This window comes from Anolis sagrei, chromosome 1 (assembly GCF_037176765.1).
Source record: "Anolis sagrei isolate rAnoSag1 chromosome 1, rAnoSag1.mat, whole genome shotgun sequence".
Lineage (NCBI taxonomy): Eukaryota > Metazoa > Chordata > Lepidosauria > Squamata > Dactyloidae > Anolis > Anolis sagrei.
In genome coordinates, this window is record NC_090021.1 from 267,881,635 (window position 1) to 267,901,035 (window position 19,401).

Consider the following 19,401-nt stretch of genomic DNA (forward strand, 5'->3'; position numbering starts at 1 on the left):
GTAAATGTAAGTGCATCCTGTTATTAGCCACTTGTTCCCAACCATATTGAAGGAAGATAGCCAGTAAGTTCAATATTGCTATCCAAAATTGAGGACATATTTTTAAGAACTAGGTATCTGTAAAGACCTGACTCCAGGGATGAAAAGAATATTGGAATTTCTTAAAATGGAAAAACATGAGTCCTGATGGATGAGAATCTTCATAATTTGAAATTTATTCTGTGCAAAAAAAAAGTGCAAATGTTGTACAGGATAAATAATTGACAACAGTACTTTCCACAGAGAATACAGCATTTTCTGTACAGAAGAATCTTCTTGTGCAATTTTACTTTGTGGATTTAAAATACCTCCACTTCTACACACTTAAACATATGAAACCATGTGTGATTTTTGTGCAGAATAAGACCTAAAGTGCAAATAGTTTTGGAAAACTGCACATTCTTACAGTGGGAAGTAAATCATCATTACATCTGTTTTTGATAAATCTTGTTTAATAGTAGGGATATGCTTCTCCCATAGGAAGCCTACTTTTTTTCCTCAACTGTAATCCACATTAACTCTCCTCATTGGCTGTGCTGACTAGAGTGTATGGGACTTGCAATTCATATTGAGGGCTACGCCTTTCTCATCCCTGATGCAGACAAAACCAGTTTGATTCTACTAATGTAATTCACTAAATAGATTTTCCATCTACTGCAATGCAACCTGAGCCCTGCCACATGCACAATGGAGGACCTTCTTGCAGCAACACCAGAGGCACTCCAAGTGGCCAGCTACTGGTCAAAAGACATTTAATAGAATACCAAGTCTGCAATTTTTGTGTTTTGTTTGTTTGTCTGTTTTTTAATACAATACAACTGTTTTGGTTTGCTCCTGACACGATAAATAAATTTCCATCATTCACATACCTAGTGATACATTTGTTGTTTGGCCATTAAAATGGCTTTGACATTTTCTCTCCTTTTCACTCACTTTATCCCAACCCAGTTTCGCTGATCTTTTCAAGATCAGAGTGGCTTTGGCCTCCATTTTACCAAATACAGCAAAAGCACAAATACACCAGTGAACTTGTTATTTTACTTTCTGTTCCATACTTGCGTTTCTGCCCCATTAGGAAGTGAGGTCCTGTCCTCCGAAACACAATGAGCACATTTCATCCTTGAAGTCACATTATGTAGTGGGAAGTGGCAATATAAACACACTTATGCAAAGGATTTTTCCTGCAATATATTTCTTTAATATGAAACTTCACTCTCAGCTTAACTTTGCACTTCTAGTTACCATGCTAAAGAATAGCAAAATGTCTATATGCATAGTACTTCTGAGAAAACACAGTTGTGGTGTGTTTGTGTAGCAGTAATAGAAGAGTAACATATCAAATTGTCCTTAATCTTTCTTGTGAAGAAACCACAGCTATTCAAACTACACTAGAAATCAGTTCAGTTTTTTGAACTGTAAGCCTGGCTCTGTTGTGTATAATTAGTTCTGATAGTCTCCAAATGGTAGGAAAGTGTTCCAGAATTATCATAATTGAATGCATTATTCCATCAAAATCAAATAAAAAGAAACACAATGAACTATAAGTAAAATAAAAAGGCCACACAATTCCTTTTCCCATGACAAAGGATTGTTTCTTAATACAAGCTGTGAAAAGAGTGTATTACTTACCAAATACCCCAAGAGATTCTTATAGCTCCGCTGGACAAATGGAATAATCTCACATTTTATTATATTTATATCAGCTTGTGGAATGGGGTTCACAGAATATCTGGATCTGTCATGCCATTTTTGGAAACTTATTTCTTCAGCTGGTACTTTTCAAGGCTTATCAAAGGCTTGAAGAGCTGGATAAATTAGGGCAGAATGTCTGACCTCCTTGGATGGTGGCCTGCTCTGAATTGTAGACAGCTTCCTCTCTGCCTCCCCAATTCCAACAATCTCCCTTTTCTTTTCCCCTCCCCTCTATTCAGATAAACTGAAAAGATTCTCAGGTATAGATGTAGAACCAGAACAAGCCTGTTATGAATAGTTTTACTAAAAAGGAAAGTTACCATGCACAGTACTGATGAATGACCTGTACAGTTTGTTATCAAGTTTATGTAGAGAGACAGAAAATAGACATCATATCTCAAGATGGGATGACTCTGTGCCTGAAAATGGCAACCAACTCAGCAACTAGAATGATTACTAGAAGTCCCTACTTGTTAATGGCTTTTTGAATGCCCCGTGTAGTTACTCACCATAGAAAGATAGCAATGACATACACATTGCAAAATTCTTACAAGTGGCTTTTACTTGCCTTAGCAGAGCAATTTCTTCATTGCTTCTTAGAAATCATTTGCTGCTAACTCTATCCCAATGAACCCCCCTCTTCCTTCTTGCACTCATTTCTCACTGTCCTTCTCCTCCTACTTCTACTCCATTCTTCATGATGCCTGCCTCCCTTGCTTCTTACATGGCACAGGTTACACTGCTTTCAGGACTCACTCCCTTTTGCCCTTTCTCCTTCTTTGCCTCACTTTTTGTCCTTGCTGTGCAATCCTCTTCCTTCTTGCACTCTGCTGCTCATTCCCCTTCCCACCTACTCCTTCCCTTGTTTCACCTTTCCCTCTCAAGGCGTTCCCTTGCTTTTTGTATTCACCAGTTTCCTGTCTTTTCCCTTGCAGAACCATTTCACAGAACACCTCCACATTTCACCACATCGCTCCAGAAAGGACTAGAGGCCTTCTTTTAAAAAATGAATACTTGGAATCCAGGAGAAATGATGGGACAATTGTGATGCCTAGAGTTTGGGAGAGAAATGGCAAAATTGGTAGTATGGCAACCCTAAACAGTCAGTTTTAGATCCAAGACCAGATGCTTATAGGATGAAGTGTGATTCCTTGGAAGCAAAGCTCTAGCAGAGAGAGCAAGAGAAGGGACAGTGAAGATACAGGTTATCGCAGCTATGAACTCAGTCAAGCACAATTGTGGCAGGTAGAAGTGCTTCAAGAAGACATGTATTATGCAAGTACTAATAATGTTGATTGCTAACTGTTGATCATGACACTGAATAACTTTGTGTCAGGAGCAACTTGAGAAACTGCAAGTCGCTTCTGGTATGAGAGAATTGGCTGTCTGCAAGCACATTGCCCAGGGAACGCCCAGGTGTTTTGATGTTTTACCATTCTTGTGAGAAGCTTCTCCCATGTCTACGCATGGGAAGCTGGAGCTGACAGAGGGAGCTCATCCATGCTCTCCCTAGATTTGAACCCCCGACCTGTCGGTCTACAGTCCTGCCGGCCACTGGGGGAGCCACTGGGGGAGGCAAAATAAATGTGTCTCTTTAAAAAAAAATGGGCAAAAGAGTATGCATTAGCCATGTCACTGCCTTTCTGTGATGGTGAGATTAGCACAGCCTCTTTCCTGCTAGAGATATGCAATGGTAGCACTTTTGGCTCAGGAAATTCTGGGCTGCAGGCCTGCTTCCTAGGGAGGTATGCCCTACCTCTTGCATTGAACAGGAGGTTCAACCACTAATACTGTCCCTCTAGTTCTGATTCTAAAAGCAGATAAAACTTAGCAAGAGCACTATTTGAAAAGAAGCTCCGTTCACACATACACAATAATCTCCTATGCTAGTTATTTTATTCTGCTCATAAACAAAAGTGGAAGACTTCAAAGTGTGCTCTGAACATCTCTGTTTTCCTTTTCTACATGTTCATATCCAACAACTTCATGGTACACTAGTTCATTTAGTAGCAGCTTCTTCAACCCACTGTAGACAATTCATTTCATTTGATGTGACATATACTCTAACAATTAGCTCTCTAGCTGTCATATCCCTTTAGACATTAGACACTTCCTATTTTAATAATCACTGTGTGTTCCCTTGCCTTCCCCTCAGGTTTGCTTTTTAGGTGTTAGTTTGCCATGTGTGGGCTCAATACACAGAGAAGAAAAGCTGTTGTGCATGCATATCTCTTTCTCAGTGCCAGCTTTGAAAAATTCAACGAGCCATTTTTGATTTTTGAAAAGCTGCCAGTGCTTTAGTAATTACTACCTTAACAAAAAGCCTGTCCTTTCATCAAAATAACATGTTACTGTAATATCAGAGATGCTGCTAGAAATGGTATCATGTTCCAATCACAATGTCACTAGGATCACTCGTTTCTATATGGGATGGAGTTCTAGATTATTTGTGTGATAAGCTTTTTATACATTTTTTTCTGAGCGTAATGACAAAATGTTTCCTACTACGTGGTTTTTCTACATTCCCCACAGGCTTAACTTAGCACTACTGTTTTGATCTACTGACAATCATCCTTGAGAATTCCTGGAAAGCCGGATAAATTTAAGCAGATTGGAGGAGGGCAAATGTCCCCATTTTCAGACAAGGGGAGAATAAAGAGGACCCAAACAATTACCAACCAGTCAGCCTGATAGTGTTTGTCGAACTATTTCCCTCCAGGTGTTTTGGATTTCAACTCACAAAAATCCCAGCCATCTTACCAGCTGTTAGGAATTGTGGGAGCTAAAGTCCAAAACATCCAGAGGAGCACAGTTTGAGAACCACTGGAGCAGATTAAAGAGATAAACTTTAAGCACTTCAAGGAAAGCCATGCTCATTAACAGTCAACATGGGTTTCTCAAAAAGTTATGCCAGACTAAGCTTATCACTTTACTGATGAAGGGGAAGTTGTGGGTGTAACATATCTTGATTTCAGTAAAGCCTTCAACAATGTCCCCCATGTTCTTGTCCCCCCCCCCCCAAATATTCCTGCTAAGAAGCTAGTAAAATGTGGGCTAGAGTCTACTATTAGGTAAACTGGGAAGTGGTTAACTGGCCGAACCCAAAAAGTTTGCACCAATGGCTAATGGCTAGTGTGGTGCCACAGGGTTCTGTCTTTGATCCAGTGCCATTCCACATCTTTATCCATGATTTTGATGATGAAATTGAAGACATGTTTTTTGAATTTACATATGACATCAAATTGGGATCAATTGGGACAATGTGATCTTAACAGATTAGAGAACTGGCCCAAAACTAGATTGAAGTAAGTTATAGTCCTATTTGATTCTGCTTTGGTCAGAGCTCACCTGGAATACTGTGTCCAGTTCTGAGCACCACAACTCAAGAATATTGACATGCTAGAACATGTCCAGAGAAGGCTGACCAAACCATGATATGAGTGTTTAAATATTTGAATCAATGTCATATTGAGAAGCGGGAAAGCTTGTTTTCTACTGCTCTCGAGACTAGGAAATGGAGAATGGACTCAAATTGTAGGAAAGATTCCACCTAAACGTTAGGAAAAACCTGATTTACTGTTGACAGTGGAATATGCTACTTTGGAAAGTGGTGGAACCTCCTTCTCTGGAGGTTTGTATGCTGAGGCTAGATGACCATCTGTCAGGAATGCTTTGACTGTGTGTTCCTGCAGGGGGTTGGGCTGAATGGCCCATGTGGTCTCTTCCAACTCAACGTGACATACTTTTAAATAAATATGACTTTTATGTCCCCTCTCAGCCTTCTTCTCTCCAAGCCAAACATACCTAGCTCCCCAAGCCTCTCCCCTAAGGACTTGGTTTCAAAACCTTTGGTCATTTTAGTCATCCTTCTCTGAACACATTCCAGCTTGTCAATATTCTTCTTGACTTGTGGTGCCCAGAACTGGACCCAGTAGAATAGGACTATGACTTCCCTTAATCTCAACACTATATTCCTGTTGATGCATTGGCTTTTTTAGCTGCCACATCACACTGTTGCCCCATGTTTAGCTTGTGGTCTACTAAGACTGTTTTAAAGCCAGATGTTACCCATCCTATACCTGTGCATTTCATTTTTATTGCTAAAGTGTAGTACCATGTACTTCTCCCTGCTGAAATTCATTCTGTTAATTTTGGTCCAGCTTTCTAATCTATTAAAGTCATTCTGGATTCTGATCCTATCCTCTGAGGTATTAACTATCCCTCCCAATTTGGTGTCATCTGCAAATCTGATAAATTTGAAGCAGTTAAGCTAAGTCTATATTGATATTGTTAGAAAAATCTGAACACTTAAAAACTAGAAAGCACCTTCCCATCTTACATCGCTATTCTTTGACATTTTTTACAAGGAGACAGTGACCAAAGGTTCACAAAGAGACTACGGCAAATATCGAACATTTTAAACACAAAGGAAAGAAGAGAATTATCTTCAGATCTTAAGATTTTATTTAAAGTTGAGAAACTTATTATGATTCCAGCTCCCTGACCCCATATTGCACTCTGTATGCTTCTTGTTATAACCCAGAAGCCAAGAAATCCAACAGCTGAGAAGTCCCTTCCCACCAAATTTATAGTTTAACTCTGTTAAAATAAATTTATATATAGAAAAGATATAATGTACAACCCATCCAACAGGATTCAATCATTATATATTCCCAGAGAATATTACACATCCCAATTGCAGCAGCTTCTTATTGATAAGACTTTTTTTTTCTTAGCAAATATAGTATCCCATTGTTAAAGAGCAACTCGGGTCAACTTTGTAACAAGTGTGATGTACATTTAAAACTCATGAAGGAAGAAGTTCAAAAAACCCACACACATTATAGTGAGAATATATACAACTGTGTCCAGTGCATAGCAGTAACAGCAGCTTATGAGAAGTCCATTATCTCAAATTGGCACACCATTATTCTGAAGGAAAATAATTCACACAGCAGGTTCAGTGCATTTATAGGATGCCGGTTAGGCACAAGAAAACCATAAGATGCAAGATCACCAAATAAGTCAGAAAGAGATATCGGGATTTCGCCCTTGAGGTCAGCAACTTGGAGCAGTAAAGGCTTCGTCCCCTAATCCATCTCTTGAGAGAAAGGGCACCTCCTTTTACCTGTTCAGAAAAAAAAAAACATGTCTATCAAAAACTATTCTATTTTCATGATATGCACTAACTCAGTGGTTCTCAACCTGTGGGTCCCCAGATGTTTTGAACTACAACTCCCAGAAATCCCAGCCAGTTTACCAGCTGTTTTGATTTCTTGGAATTAAAGGCCAAAACATCTGGGGACAGGATGAGAATCATTGCACTAACTAGTAAATATTTTTGATACTACAGTAAGTTGGCCTGACCTTTGGGACCAATAATAGCCTATTTGGAAATTTACTGTGACCACATGGAGTCTTCATTAACATTGCTTCTCATTGTTACTGAATCCTTAATATGACACCAACAGTATTGAATCCGCAGCTGACAGTCCTTGGGTGGCAGAATCAGCTACAGGTGAGTCATGATTTACATTTATAAAATTATAGGAAAATTAAAATGGAAGGAGATGGCAAGTGAAAAAGGTAGCTGAAAGGCAGGATCACTAGCAAAGAATAGAAACAAAGAATACAGTGGGGCAGGAGGAAAGTGGAGGAAACCATTGAGATTCTCTGAAGGGGGAAGTTGAGGGTTCTTCCACACTGTCCCAGATTATATGCTTTAAAGTGGAATATATGAGTCCCCACTGCCATATAACCTGGGATAAATAAAGGGGCAGTATGGAAGGGCCCTGAGCGTAATGCAGAAGGAACAAATAAAAGGATGCAGTAGCTGCCGATATCCAGCCCAGAGAGAATGAAAATCAGAGAGATGCGGGGAGGAATTTTCCAACTACTTTGCTAAAAGGGCAGAAAATATGCTTATAGCCAGGAATGCATACAGGACATCCACTTTTTACAGAGCCCCTGTGTAAGTGAAGTCCTGTTTCCTCCCCCTTTTCCTCCCATCAAGGCTCAAGAGAAAACTTAGCAGGAGCTGAAGGTGTGACTAGCCCCCATTCCCCAAAGGCAAAAGTGGGTGGCTGGCAGCAGAAAGTTTGGGGTTTTGGAGGATTTCAGATTTCCAGATAACAGTATCAATATGCTTTCCCAATAATGAAAAGCTTTATCACAGATTTAGATTTAAAGATTTACCTTTCGGACAATAATATGTTCACTCGTATTGATGATTAAGGCCTCCCTTTCCTCATCGGAATCCATCTGAACAGTATAGTCTCTAGGTGCTGACCTGTAAGAATTCATTTCAAGCCTTAAAAACAAATGCAAAATTAAAAAATGTTAAAAATATACCATTCATCCATCTATGCTGAACTCCCATTGAATTAATCTGGACACCAGTCCCTTCTAGATGAACTACAGTTTGTTTTACTACATTAAATCTTTTATACTTCTCTTCAAGCAGGACAGCAAGTTCATTATACATTTAATAAAATCTATAGAAGTAATCCACAGGGCAACGGCAACCCTTTGCAATGTGTAGACTCTCTAAAGGTAACATATCAATATGAAAATAATTCTCCAAAGAAAAGGGGTTTGAGAGCTACAGTACACAATACAATTGGGAAGAAATTATTTGCAACACACAAAGAGAAAAAAAATATTTTAGGTTTTGGTCCACAACACTATACTTAATAACAAATGCTAAATGCTGTATTTGTCAATAAATTGAAGGTGGGTACCTGTTACAATTGTTCCAACAACATTAAGGTCTGGCTGCCAAGATCAAGGCACTTTTAGACCAGACTGAAACCCCTTCACCCATACTGCTACCTTTTAATTTCTTCCTCAGAGAGCCCCAGGGCCTCTTCTGCAGCCTGTCGCCTGTTCCTCTCTTCAGAGAGTGCTTCTGTTAGCTGCGATACAGTCTGTTGTGACGAATCATGTTGCATTTCCATCTCTCCAAGCCTAGAATAAACCCAGAAACTCATGCAAACAAAGCCAGCCAACATCCTTTGCTTGTTTAAGTTTATCACAATGGCTCAATTTAACATCATTCTAATTCTAAATGTCCAAGAATCTTATCCTAAAGCCTTGGGTTGTTATCATGACAAAATTACTGTAGGCTATACCCCACCCCACGAAGCATATTTTACAACGTTAAATGAGGAATCTTTGGCTCATAAGGGAGATGCAGCCTATGGGGTATCTTTTTATTGGTTGAAAGCGCTTTTTCGCCTCATTTTGAATCATTCTAAGACTGCAAGTTTTACAATGAGCTTATTCCAGAGAAGTCATCAGGCAAAAACATACACTGCACTTTGCATGCTTAGTGGAGAAATGTCCACACTGGTAAGATTTGCTTATTAACTTTGCTTTGGCCTTATTCCATGCTCACAGTTCTGTCTGTTGCTTCTGGATTCTCCACATCCCTTTTACACTGGAATTTAATCTCCAGGGCAAAAGTCCCCACCCCTCACCCCTTGCTTGCTGTACAAGTTAGAAGTAATGCAGACCTTTTCCTGAGTTCATTGAGTTCCATGTTGTCTATTTCAACAATAACTGCAGCTCTTTCCTGGGGAGCTCCTGGAGGAACTTCTCCTTGAGGTTCACCCTAAATACAGCAATATTGATGTGATAGTCAGGTAAAAACTGTTCAAAATATCATTAGATGTTAACAGATGTTATTCAGCTTGAATTACAACTTAGTGAAAAAAATTATAGTTTTTAATCTAGAACATAGGTACATTTGATCCATGGTTTCCATCCAGATTCTGGGAACAATTGAAAGAATTGATCCCATACAGCTCAAGTGCAGTTAATTTGAGGGGCTATATTCTCCCATGTCAGCTGCATATGTTTTCAGATTTAATGGGAAGTATTTGTGAGAAATCTCTCAGCGGATGCTCCAAGGCTCTGAAATGTCCTTAATAATAATAATAATAATAATAATAATAATAATAATAATACTTTATTTATATCCTGCCCTCTCTCCCCAAGGGGACTGGAGACAGCTTACAACAGGGAGAACAACATACATAGTATCATCTCACTTTCAAAAAGTTAAATCAAAAGAAACAAATCAAAAGAGCAAATCACAACACATTAAAAAATATCCAATAAGGCATGTTAATTATAACACATCTCATCCAGACAGTATATCATCCTTCCACTAAGGTCAAATTGGCACACACCCCTTGCTATCTTTTTTGCAGGGTGGTGCTCAAGAGGAAAAGACGTTGCATAATGTGCTGGGTGTTTTTCCTTTTAATTATTTATGTTGCTACCAGGTTTTATTTTTTGATAGTTTAATTACATTTTAACCTTATATATGTAGTGAACATTTAGCCATGTTAATTTTAACTGTTGTAGGCCACTTTCAGTCCATCAAATAACATAAGGCACAACAATCAGCTCAAGTAAAGATTTTGTTCTAGTTCCAAAATGATTCTTAGAGTCTTCTCTCTTGGAAAGTTGGATATGCACAGGAAAAAATGTTAATCTAAACATCTATTTTCCATATCAGAAGGTTCAAATTTGGCACATCAGGAATGGCTGTACTGCACAAAAAGGACTTGTTAGTGCAACATTTAGCTTCCTCTGAATTTCAAGCTCCTGTCATAAGTAAAATGAGATATAATGTCAAACATATTTTGGTCCATGACTTCTTCCATTTGTGTCAGATACGGTTTGTATTACAGATGATATTGTAACATAATACTTTCAGATTTTAATACCTAATACCTATAAGGTTAAGGATCGATTGGGCTTTTAATTAGAGAGAAAATAAATAAAAGGAGTTAGCATTTTAAAAAACCCTCCATTTACCAGCTTCCAGTGCTCTCCCCAGGTATGGAAATCCTAAAGTGTAGGAAATCCAAAAGTATAAAAAGCAGGGAGCAGCTGGCCAAATTAGCCAAACCCAGTGGGCATTGTGATTAATTTTTATCATCTTTTAGTTGCTTGGTTACTGCTTGGAGAACTGCCTCACATTTATGAAGATAATTTACATTGACCTGTGTTTTCTTACAGAATGTTTAATGTGGTTTGGCTGTACGGCAACAGCCTAGTAGTTATGCTTGTGAGCATTTTAATTCCAGTGTGATCTGTTGTATTATAATACCTTTATAGATATATATTTTAGCCTAAGATGACTCCCCAGAGTCAGAATGAACAAATGAGAAGTAAATGGTGTGCTTTCTTACCTGTGCACTTCCTTGCACAGAAGAAACTTGCACTTGATATTCCCTTTCAAGCCGCAAGTAACGATTCTGCAGGTCAGTGTAACGAAGCTGATTATCCCGCAAAGTCTGGGATACTGTTTTTAGCTGGGCTGACAAGACAGCATTTTCTTCCACTGACTGCATTACCTGTAATGATATGGACCAGGTAAAGTACTGAGCAACTAATTTTCCAAGGTAGTTAACAGACCTTTCTGTTAAATGTGCAGACATGGAAGAAGGGGAAAAAATGGGACATTAGATTACTTGTAGGTTCAGTCTAATTATATAAAATCAATAGGAAAAAAGGAAAGCGCATCACAACACATAAGACTTTTAAGCAGTTTTGGCCAATTTTCTCTCCCTAGTTTCATATCCCAAGAGGGCAGTAGGGTTTCAAAAACAACCCCCACCCCAATAGCAGGAGAACAGAAGAGGCTGAAAAGTCCACTTTTAATTCTGATGAAGTTGATTTAAGACTAGAGGAGCTAAAACTATCTGAAATCTAAACTCTTTTCACATTAGTGTTGCTGGAAAGTACACAGCCAGTCTTGAAAACTTTAATGCTTCCACTGTGTCTGAAGACATTGGAATTTGATGTAATCCAGCACATTCTGTCATTTTTCTGCTTCCCTAGTTCTACCAACATATTGCTCCGCAAGATATCTCTCAGATAACAATCTCTCCTGACGATGGTTCTGCCAGGACACTGCTTCTTAAACCATGGACTCCAACTCCAAATAGGGTCCCATTAGTTTAATGTTCAGGTCCTGAAAAGTGTGGCAACAGTAAATGATTTCTGGCTGTCACCTCACAGTTCTTCTGTGTCTTTGCTTTAAACGCTCTACAGGCAGGCCAGAACTACACCAAATGTGCCTCCCCCAATCAAAGGAGACACATGGTGTGCCCATCCGTGTTGGGGAGCTTCCCCCACTAGACACACATTTCTTGAAAATAGAAGTGGCCATAATATCTAGACCAGGTCATGCACACCAGAGTATCTAAGAATATTCATAGAGAAGTCTGGGTCAAAACACGTGAAGAGAGTCCAAATACGTAATAGTTTGAACAAGAAGAGAAGTTCCTAACTGCTGCTGCAAGGGCAGCGGGGGGAAAAGGAACTGAGGCTACAGCCTCTCCCACAGCCTATATGCCTTCTGGGGAAGGTGGGCGGGGCCATAGCCACAAGCCTAAAGGCTTTCCAGAGGTTTCCACTGATTGCTGCATAAGTGCATCAACTACCATGTGTGCGCATTTCACAGAGACCACGAAGGAGAAATTGGAATTTGGTGTAATCCAGCTCTTTTCTCATTTTGTCATTTTTCTGCTTCCTTAGTTCTATTTATTTATTATTTATTTAAAACACTTATATTCCGCCCTTCTCACCCTGAAAGGGGACTCAGAGCGAAGCACAACATATACATGGCAAACATTCAATGCCTGGGTATAATACATAAACATTAAAAAAACCTTTATCTAAATATTAAAATAAACCATTTAAAACCGTCCTAGCCATCCGCATCAAATCCAATTGGCCCTGTCATCTTTCCCATTGTCGCTTCATTGCCCTGTCCCAAAAGCTTGGTCCCACAGTCAAGTTTTTACCATCCTTCTAAAGGACAGGAGGGAGGAGGCCGACCTGATCTCACAAGGGAGTTCCATAGCCGGGGAGCAATCACCGAGAAGGCCCTGTTCCTCGTCCCCACCAATCGCGCCTGTGACAATGGCGGGACGGAAAGTAGGGCCTCCCCGGAGGATCTTAATCTCTGCGATGGTACATAGAGGGAGATGCGTTTGGTCAGGTAATTTAGGCCGGGGCAGTTTAGGGCTTTATAGGCCAAAGCCAGCACTTTGAATTGTGCCCGGTAGCAAACTGGCAGCCAGTGGAGCTGACGTAACATGGGAGTTGTATGCTCCCTGTATGCCGCCCCAGTTATTAACCTGGCTGCCTCTCGTTGGACTATTTGAAGCTTCCGAGTACTCTTCAAAGGCAACCCCACGTAGAGTGTGTTGCAGTAGTCTATTCTAGATGTAACGAGAGCGTGGACCACCGTGGCCAAGTCTGACTTCTCAAGGTACAGGCGCAGCTGGCGCACAAGTTTTAATTGTGCGAAAGCCCCCCTGGCCACCGCTGCAACCTGGGATTCCAAGCTCAGTGATGAATCCAGGAGAACTCCCAATCTGCGAACCTGTGCCTTCAAGGGGAGTGTGACCCCGTCCAGCACAGGTTGTGACCCTATACCCTGTTCGGCCTTGCGACTGACCAGGAGGACCTCTGTCTTGTCTGGATTAAACTTCAATTTGCTCGCCCTTATCCAGACCGTCACAGTGGCCAGGCACCGGTTCAGGACTTGGACAGCCTCCTTAGCATCAGGTGGAAATGAGTGACAGAGTTGGACACCATCTGCGTACAAATGGCATCAAACTCCAAAACTCCGGTTGATCTCACCCAGCGGCTTCATGTAGATGTTAAACAACATGGGGGACAATGTCCTGCGGGACCCCACAGGACAATGGCTGTGGAGCCGAGCAGGAGTCCCCCAGCAACACCTTCTGGGTACGACCCTCCAGGAAGGACTGGAGCCACTGCAGAACAGTCCCTCCAAGACTCATCCCTGCAAGGCGCCCCGGAAGGATACCGTGGTCTATGGTATCGAAGGCTGCTGAGAGGTCCAGGAGAACCAAGAGGGACACACTCCCCCTGTCGAGCTCTCTGTGGAGATCATCCACTAAGGCGACGATGGCTGTCTCAGTTCCATGTCCCGGTCTGAAACCAACATATTGCTCTACAAGATATCTCTCAGATTACAATCTCTCCTATATATTGGCTGACAATAGTTCTGCCAGGACACTGCTTCTTAAATCATGGACTCCAATCCCAAACAGTGTCCCATTAGTTCAATGTTGGGGTCCTGAAAAATCTGGCAACAGTAAAGGATTTCTAAATGTCAACACGTGACTGTTTTAAACATTTACAGTAGACTGCAGAAAATGCTTCAGCTGTACTTCATAAAAAGGAAAATCAATCTGTTTAGCAAGCCTCACAAATGCTGATTTGTTATAAGCAAATGTCTGATTCTTATACCTACTGATATATTTAGATACCCAAAGTCACATAAAAATTTCTCAAGATGAAAGGGATTGTGAGCAGAAAAGTGTAAGCAGCTTTAGATGTAACGCTGATCCACTATACGCAGAACATTGTTCAATTAGGACTGTGTTGATGTCTTTCTTGGGTCTTTAGAAACATGTAAAACATCAATTTCACTCCACTCTCAAGTTTAACATTGGACTTGGTCTACTAACCAATGCCCAAAGAGAATTTTTTTGTGTTCAATTTTGTGTTATTTAAAACAACAAACTTGCACATTTCTTTCTCTTTGGTTCATAGCAGAACAAAGGAGTAATAAACTGACACATATTCTATAAACTTAAGTGTTCTGACACTGAGTCCCCCTTATGGGGAGAAGGGCGGGATATAAATATTTTAAATAAATAAATAAATAAATAAGGGAAAATGAGAGGTTGAAAAGTGGTTGCTGGATATTCTGCATGCAGTCCAGAGTTTAAGAGTTCTTGTTCAAAAAGGTAATGTTTTCAAGTACTGGCAGAAAAAGCTAAATTTAAATATATACTGAGCAGCATATTTATCCAGTCACTATCTAATTCTTTACCTTTGAATTTATCTGCTGAAATCGCAGCTCTCTCTGGTGCATCTCCTGAAGGCAGCGGTGGAGTTCATTTTGAAGCTGGTTTCTCTCAGACAGAAGCTGATTTACCTGATCAGGAACATTTGTGCTCCCAACAAGAGCAACAGTTTCTACTCCCTTGAACAAATTAAAGAAATGGTAGAGAAATTGGAAAAGTTGCATAGTATTTTTATATTTACATTACAATGTTCTTTTGATATAAAACATTTCTAGGCCATTAATTTCACTCTAAAGAACAAAAACCAGATTAACTTGAGGCATAGTATATATCATTGTTAAATACTATATAGTATTACCTGCCTCACAGATATCATGCAACCTCCAAGCACCTCCAAGTTTAACCATTAGCCTCAAGCATACTGATCTGTCCTAGAACACCTATATAAGACTCATAAAGTGAATACATATGTGAATTTGGTTTGTTGTGGAAAAAAAACAGGACTTTATTTTCACTATGCAGCCTGAACAGTTGACTTCCTCACCTGAATTCAGGATGCTAAATGGTTTTTTATTTTTCTGTCACATTACAAAATATTAAGTTCACATTTGTTCAAAACTGTAAATGCTAAATCTGGGGGGGGGGGGGGAGAGAGACATGAGAAAGGAACATTTGAACTAACTGTAAGGGTTTCTTCTATTGCTGACCTTATTCTCCTATTATCGTAAAAACAAAAAAAGAAGATGGGCTCGTGGGACTTCTCATTTTGAGTCTTGGCATAAATTTTTCAGTTTTCTTGCAGCTGAACACTGATGTCGCTTAATTTGTGTTCCTTAACTGTTTCCATGGATTTATTCTCTGTAACAAGGGTAGTCCTGACTTAGTCAAAATTGGCTTCTTCCTGAAGTACAGCAGACCCTCCACTTTTGCAGAGATTAAGGGTTCAAGAATCACAAAAGCAAAAAAATGTGAATAAAAGAACCCTTATATATGTATTTTTACATCAGAGAACATATCTATAGGAATTTCTAGTTCTCCTGCATGACTCTAAGGCTGGAGGACCTACGAATGCCTAGATAAGTATTCTCTTGGACAATCTCTACATCCTTCTAAACTGGAAGCTGACCAAAGAATCACACCGAAAAACCCAGGGATTCCTAGAAAGTCCATAATCAAACCTGAAAATAATTAAATCCACAAATGTGGACAGCTAACTGTTCATCAGCAGTAGAGGAATACTAAACAAGTGAGTTGGAATTGGCCCTGGAACTGACAGATAAATACTCCACTGCTATCTCAAGGAATAATGTGAAAATGTTAATATTGTTTCTTGCTGCCACCTGGTGGTAGAAGTTACAAGGGCTTTAAATTTTAATTAATATAATCTAAGTGTGTTGTAGTCAACACACCTAGATTGGAGGGTTGGAAGCTGAAAAATCTGTGGCAGGAAGAATTGTTTCTGGGCTTTGGGACTCCAGTTCCAAGCAGCGGACACTTCATTCTGTTGGGCAAGGAACATAGGAAACTGCCCTACACAGAGCAAGACCACTGCTTTATCTAGTCCAGAGCAGTCGACTGACTGGTATGAATCAGCAGCTCTCCATGCTGCCAGACAGGATTCTGTTCTAGTCCTACCTAGAGATTCTTGCATTCCCTGGTAGTCTCCCATCTAAGTATGAAGTAGACTTGACCCTGGCTAGCTTAGCCTCCAATATAATGTCTTTAGTTTGTATGGGACAGAACTAGGGAGGACTGAGTCTTTGTTTAAAAAAACAAAGACCTAAACCTCTACTTTAAAAATCACATACAGTTAACTCCGCTTACTATTTAATAAAAGATTTTTATGATGGATGATTCAATATATTTTTATTTACAAAGGTATGCAAACAAACATTGAACTATTAGCAGAATATGTGACATGCTGTATATTCCGAACAGGTTAGTTATTTGGCAAAGTTCCTTTGTTGATTGTGTTACCTTGGTTGGGTGGTTATTGCCAGCAGATATAGATCCCTGAGGTACTACTCCATAATGCACCTTTTGTAGTTCTGCTATTTGGCGATCTTTGTCTACAAGAGTTGCCTGGAATTGATTCTGGAGTGCCTGAGATTCTGCCCGAAGGAGATTTTTTTCCATTCTAGACATAAAACATTGAGACATCATGAAACAATTTCATCAGTACTGCTCAGATCATTTTAATTTCCAAATTGGTGCAGCTAATTCAGAGCAATTATACAATCAAGTACAGTAATTCAAAATAAGAGTGTCTGTCCAATCCTAATAGCTTCAAACAGTCTTTTGAGGAATGTTAGGATCCCAAGGATATTGCTACCTCCACTCCATTAACTGTTCGTTAGGATCAAATCCAAAATGACTGATTCATTTGATGTTTCCTCCATTTTGTACAATGAAATTGTCTGTAAGACATTTGTTGGACTTTACATTGTTGGCCAAGTTGATTTCCATCAGAAAAAGAAGACTGGTTTCCATATGCTTATTGATGAGCAAAATTTATACTTTAAAATGGCAAATGCATTTTAACTTGTACTACTTCCCTAATATTTTGGGCTGGATTCTTGGATGATGTTTTCTATATTTGGAGAGATAATGAAGTAGTTCTTGGATAATTTCAATACACAATCAATTTCATTAACATAAAACATGCAGTTTGACTTTTGTTTCAACACCACAGAGATTCATTTATCTTCCTATATAGAAAGTCTACTGATGGCAACACCAATCTCAGTTTCAGTAGCTCACATCCCAGACCAAATGGACACAATCTCCTCTAAGGCAAATTCTGCAGGTTAAAATAGAACTGTTTCAATGAGGAAGAATTCAAAAGGAGTCTGGTTTATTTTCAAAATAAGTTATTGATAGAGAATATAAATTGCATGTAGTACCTAAGGGATTTTTTAAAGACAGCTGGTCAATCCCATTCAGAATTGTGACAAAAATAACACTGACCACAGACTGTCTCCATTGCTATCTTACATTCAAATACATTTTAAAATATATATTATTTTATATAAATACAAAATATTATAAATACACTATACACCGAAAGCATTGGTTCATAATAGAAAACATCCTGGGGTTTAGTATATGGAGAGAGGGAGGATTAGAAGATCAGAGACTGCCACTAGACCTTTGACTGAACACAATTATTCTATTTGGGCTTTATTAGACTATGTTTGCCCTGTTAACATCACTGGCCACATAATTAACTCACATATCTTAGAGAGTCTTTGTTGGCTCCTGTAAATATATGTGGATGTTTTATATTTCAGTTTTAAATTAGATATGATTTTTGATAAGTTACATTTTATTTAATTTATAGATGTCATGCTATAAGTTGCTGACATTAGTGGAGTTACTTTGAGCTGTTATGTTTGTATCTGTTGTTACACTGAAGCATTCAATGTCCCCTTTTTTGTTTGTTGGAATCCACCATGAATTAAGTTTTGTTGTTATTATTCAATGAGAAGCCACAGAACTCCTCTAAAAGAAAAAGAAACCCCAGAGATAGTGTGGCAAATACTAAAATGGATGGACCTAATCTACAGGACACTGGACACTACTCCTTAGGGTACAGTACATATATTGCAACCACCTGTCCAAATGACTGAATGTATGTCACAATGATCAAACAAAGATATTTGTTGACCCATTTTAGCACTTGTAGCTTCGGTTTTGTAATATATGCCATTCAGTGCAAGTGTACAGAAGCACATGTGAAGAGGACATCAAACCCCTCCCCCAAAGGAACAAAAAAATGGGGAAATCTCTAATTTATGGAATAGAAGAATGGGTGGTCTTTCGATCTATCATTTTGGAGAACTATAATGCTGCATCAGACCTCAGGCTTTGAGCACTGGAAACGATATTTAACAATGTTCTGGTTAGAAAGAAAGGTGAGTGGATTTTAAAGTTGAAATCAAAACAGTATCTATTTTTGATCAAGTCTAACTTTCACCAAATACTAGGTTGGTTGAAGACTCCTGTTACTGTTTTAAATTCTGTTCCTAGCTTGCTCCCACCTCCCATTGTTATATTATAAGCTTCCTAGGATATAACATTTTTATAGGCATCAGTGCTCATGTTTGTGCTGTACTAGTTAGTAGAAACATGACATACACATAAAATATATTCTCTATCTATAACACTATGAAACAAAATTTGACAAAATATTCTGTTTCTGGTTGGAAAGTGCTATTTCCCTTTTAATTGTGTGGTGCTTACTTTGACTTGATCAAGTAGTTGTTATACTCCAGAAACTTCAATTTTTTGCCATTTTTAACCTTTCATATGCAATTTTTAACCTTTTGTGCAGTTCGCAAAAACAAAGTTTTTGCAGTTTAATCAACTTTTTTCCATGTTTTTATGATAGAACCAATTAAGAAATGACATAACCCGGGAACAAAATCATGTTACATAGTGTATCCTATTACTTCCACACTATTTTTTAAAAGGGAATATTCATAAGACTTTTTACTGTTCCAAGTTGAAAATACACTTTACCGCAAGGCAACTAGTTCATTTTGGTATGATGCTCTTTCTTTCTCAGCTTCATCTTGGAAAGTTTTTTTCTGGTTCAAATCTCTTTCAAGATCATCAACTTTGGCTTTTAGTTTTGCTATCTCAGATGCTGCTACATTTGCTCCTTCTTTTACCTATAAAAAAAGAGTTTATGACTATCAGTCAATACGTCTAAAGAAGACAACTGTTTTAAAAATATTATATATATGAAAATAAGTATGGTATTATTTATTCAGCAAATAACTTCAGATTTATTATATCTGAA

The 19,401-nt window shown here is 38.9% G+C and overlaps 1 protein-coding gene across 5 annotated transcripts in view; it reads right to left on the minus strand.

The window, feature by feature from the left end:
- Nucleotides 1–6,172: 6,172 nt before the first annotated feature.
- LOC132768809 (golgin subfamily B member 1-like) overlaps nt 6,173–19,401 on the minus strand; it is a 61,925-nt gene continuing 48,696 nt past the window's right edge. For 4 of the 5 annotated variants that reach the window (XM_060765117.2, XM_067462713.1, XM_060765100.2 and 1 more), the window contains 8 exons: nt 19,119–19,270; nt 16,575–16,734; nt 14,624–14,776; nt 10,935–11,099; nt 9,246–9,343; nt 8,563–8,697; nt 7,927–8,041; nt 6,173–6,859 (listed from right to left, as the gene is read on the minus strand). In XM_060765117.2, the coding sequence (XP_060621100.2) occupies nt 6,701–6,859; nt 7,927–8,041; nt 8,563–8,697; nt 9,246–9,343; nt 10,935–11,099; nt 14,624–14,776; nt 16,575–16,734; nt 19,119–19,270 (1,137 nt within the window). In that variant the 3' untranslated portion in view covers nt 6,173–6,700. The remainder of the gene's footprint in view (nt 6,860–7,926; nt 8,042–8,562; nt 8,698–9,245; nt 9,344–10,934; nt 11,100–14,623; nt 14,777–16,574; nt 16,735–19,118; nt 19,271–19,401) is intronic. The other variant, XM_067462712.1, reaches the window with a different exon arrangement.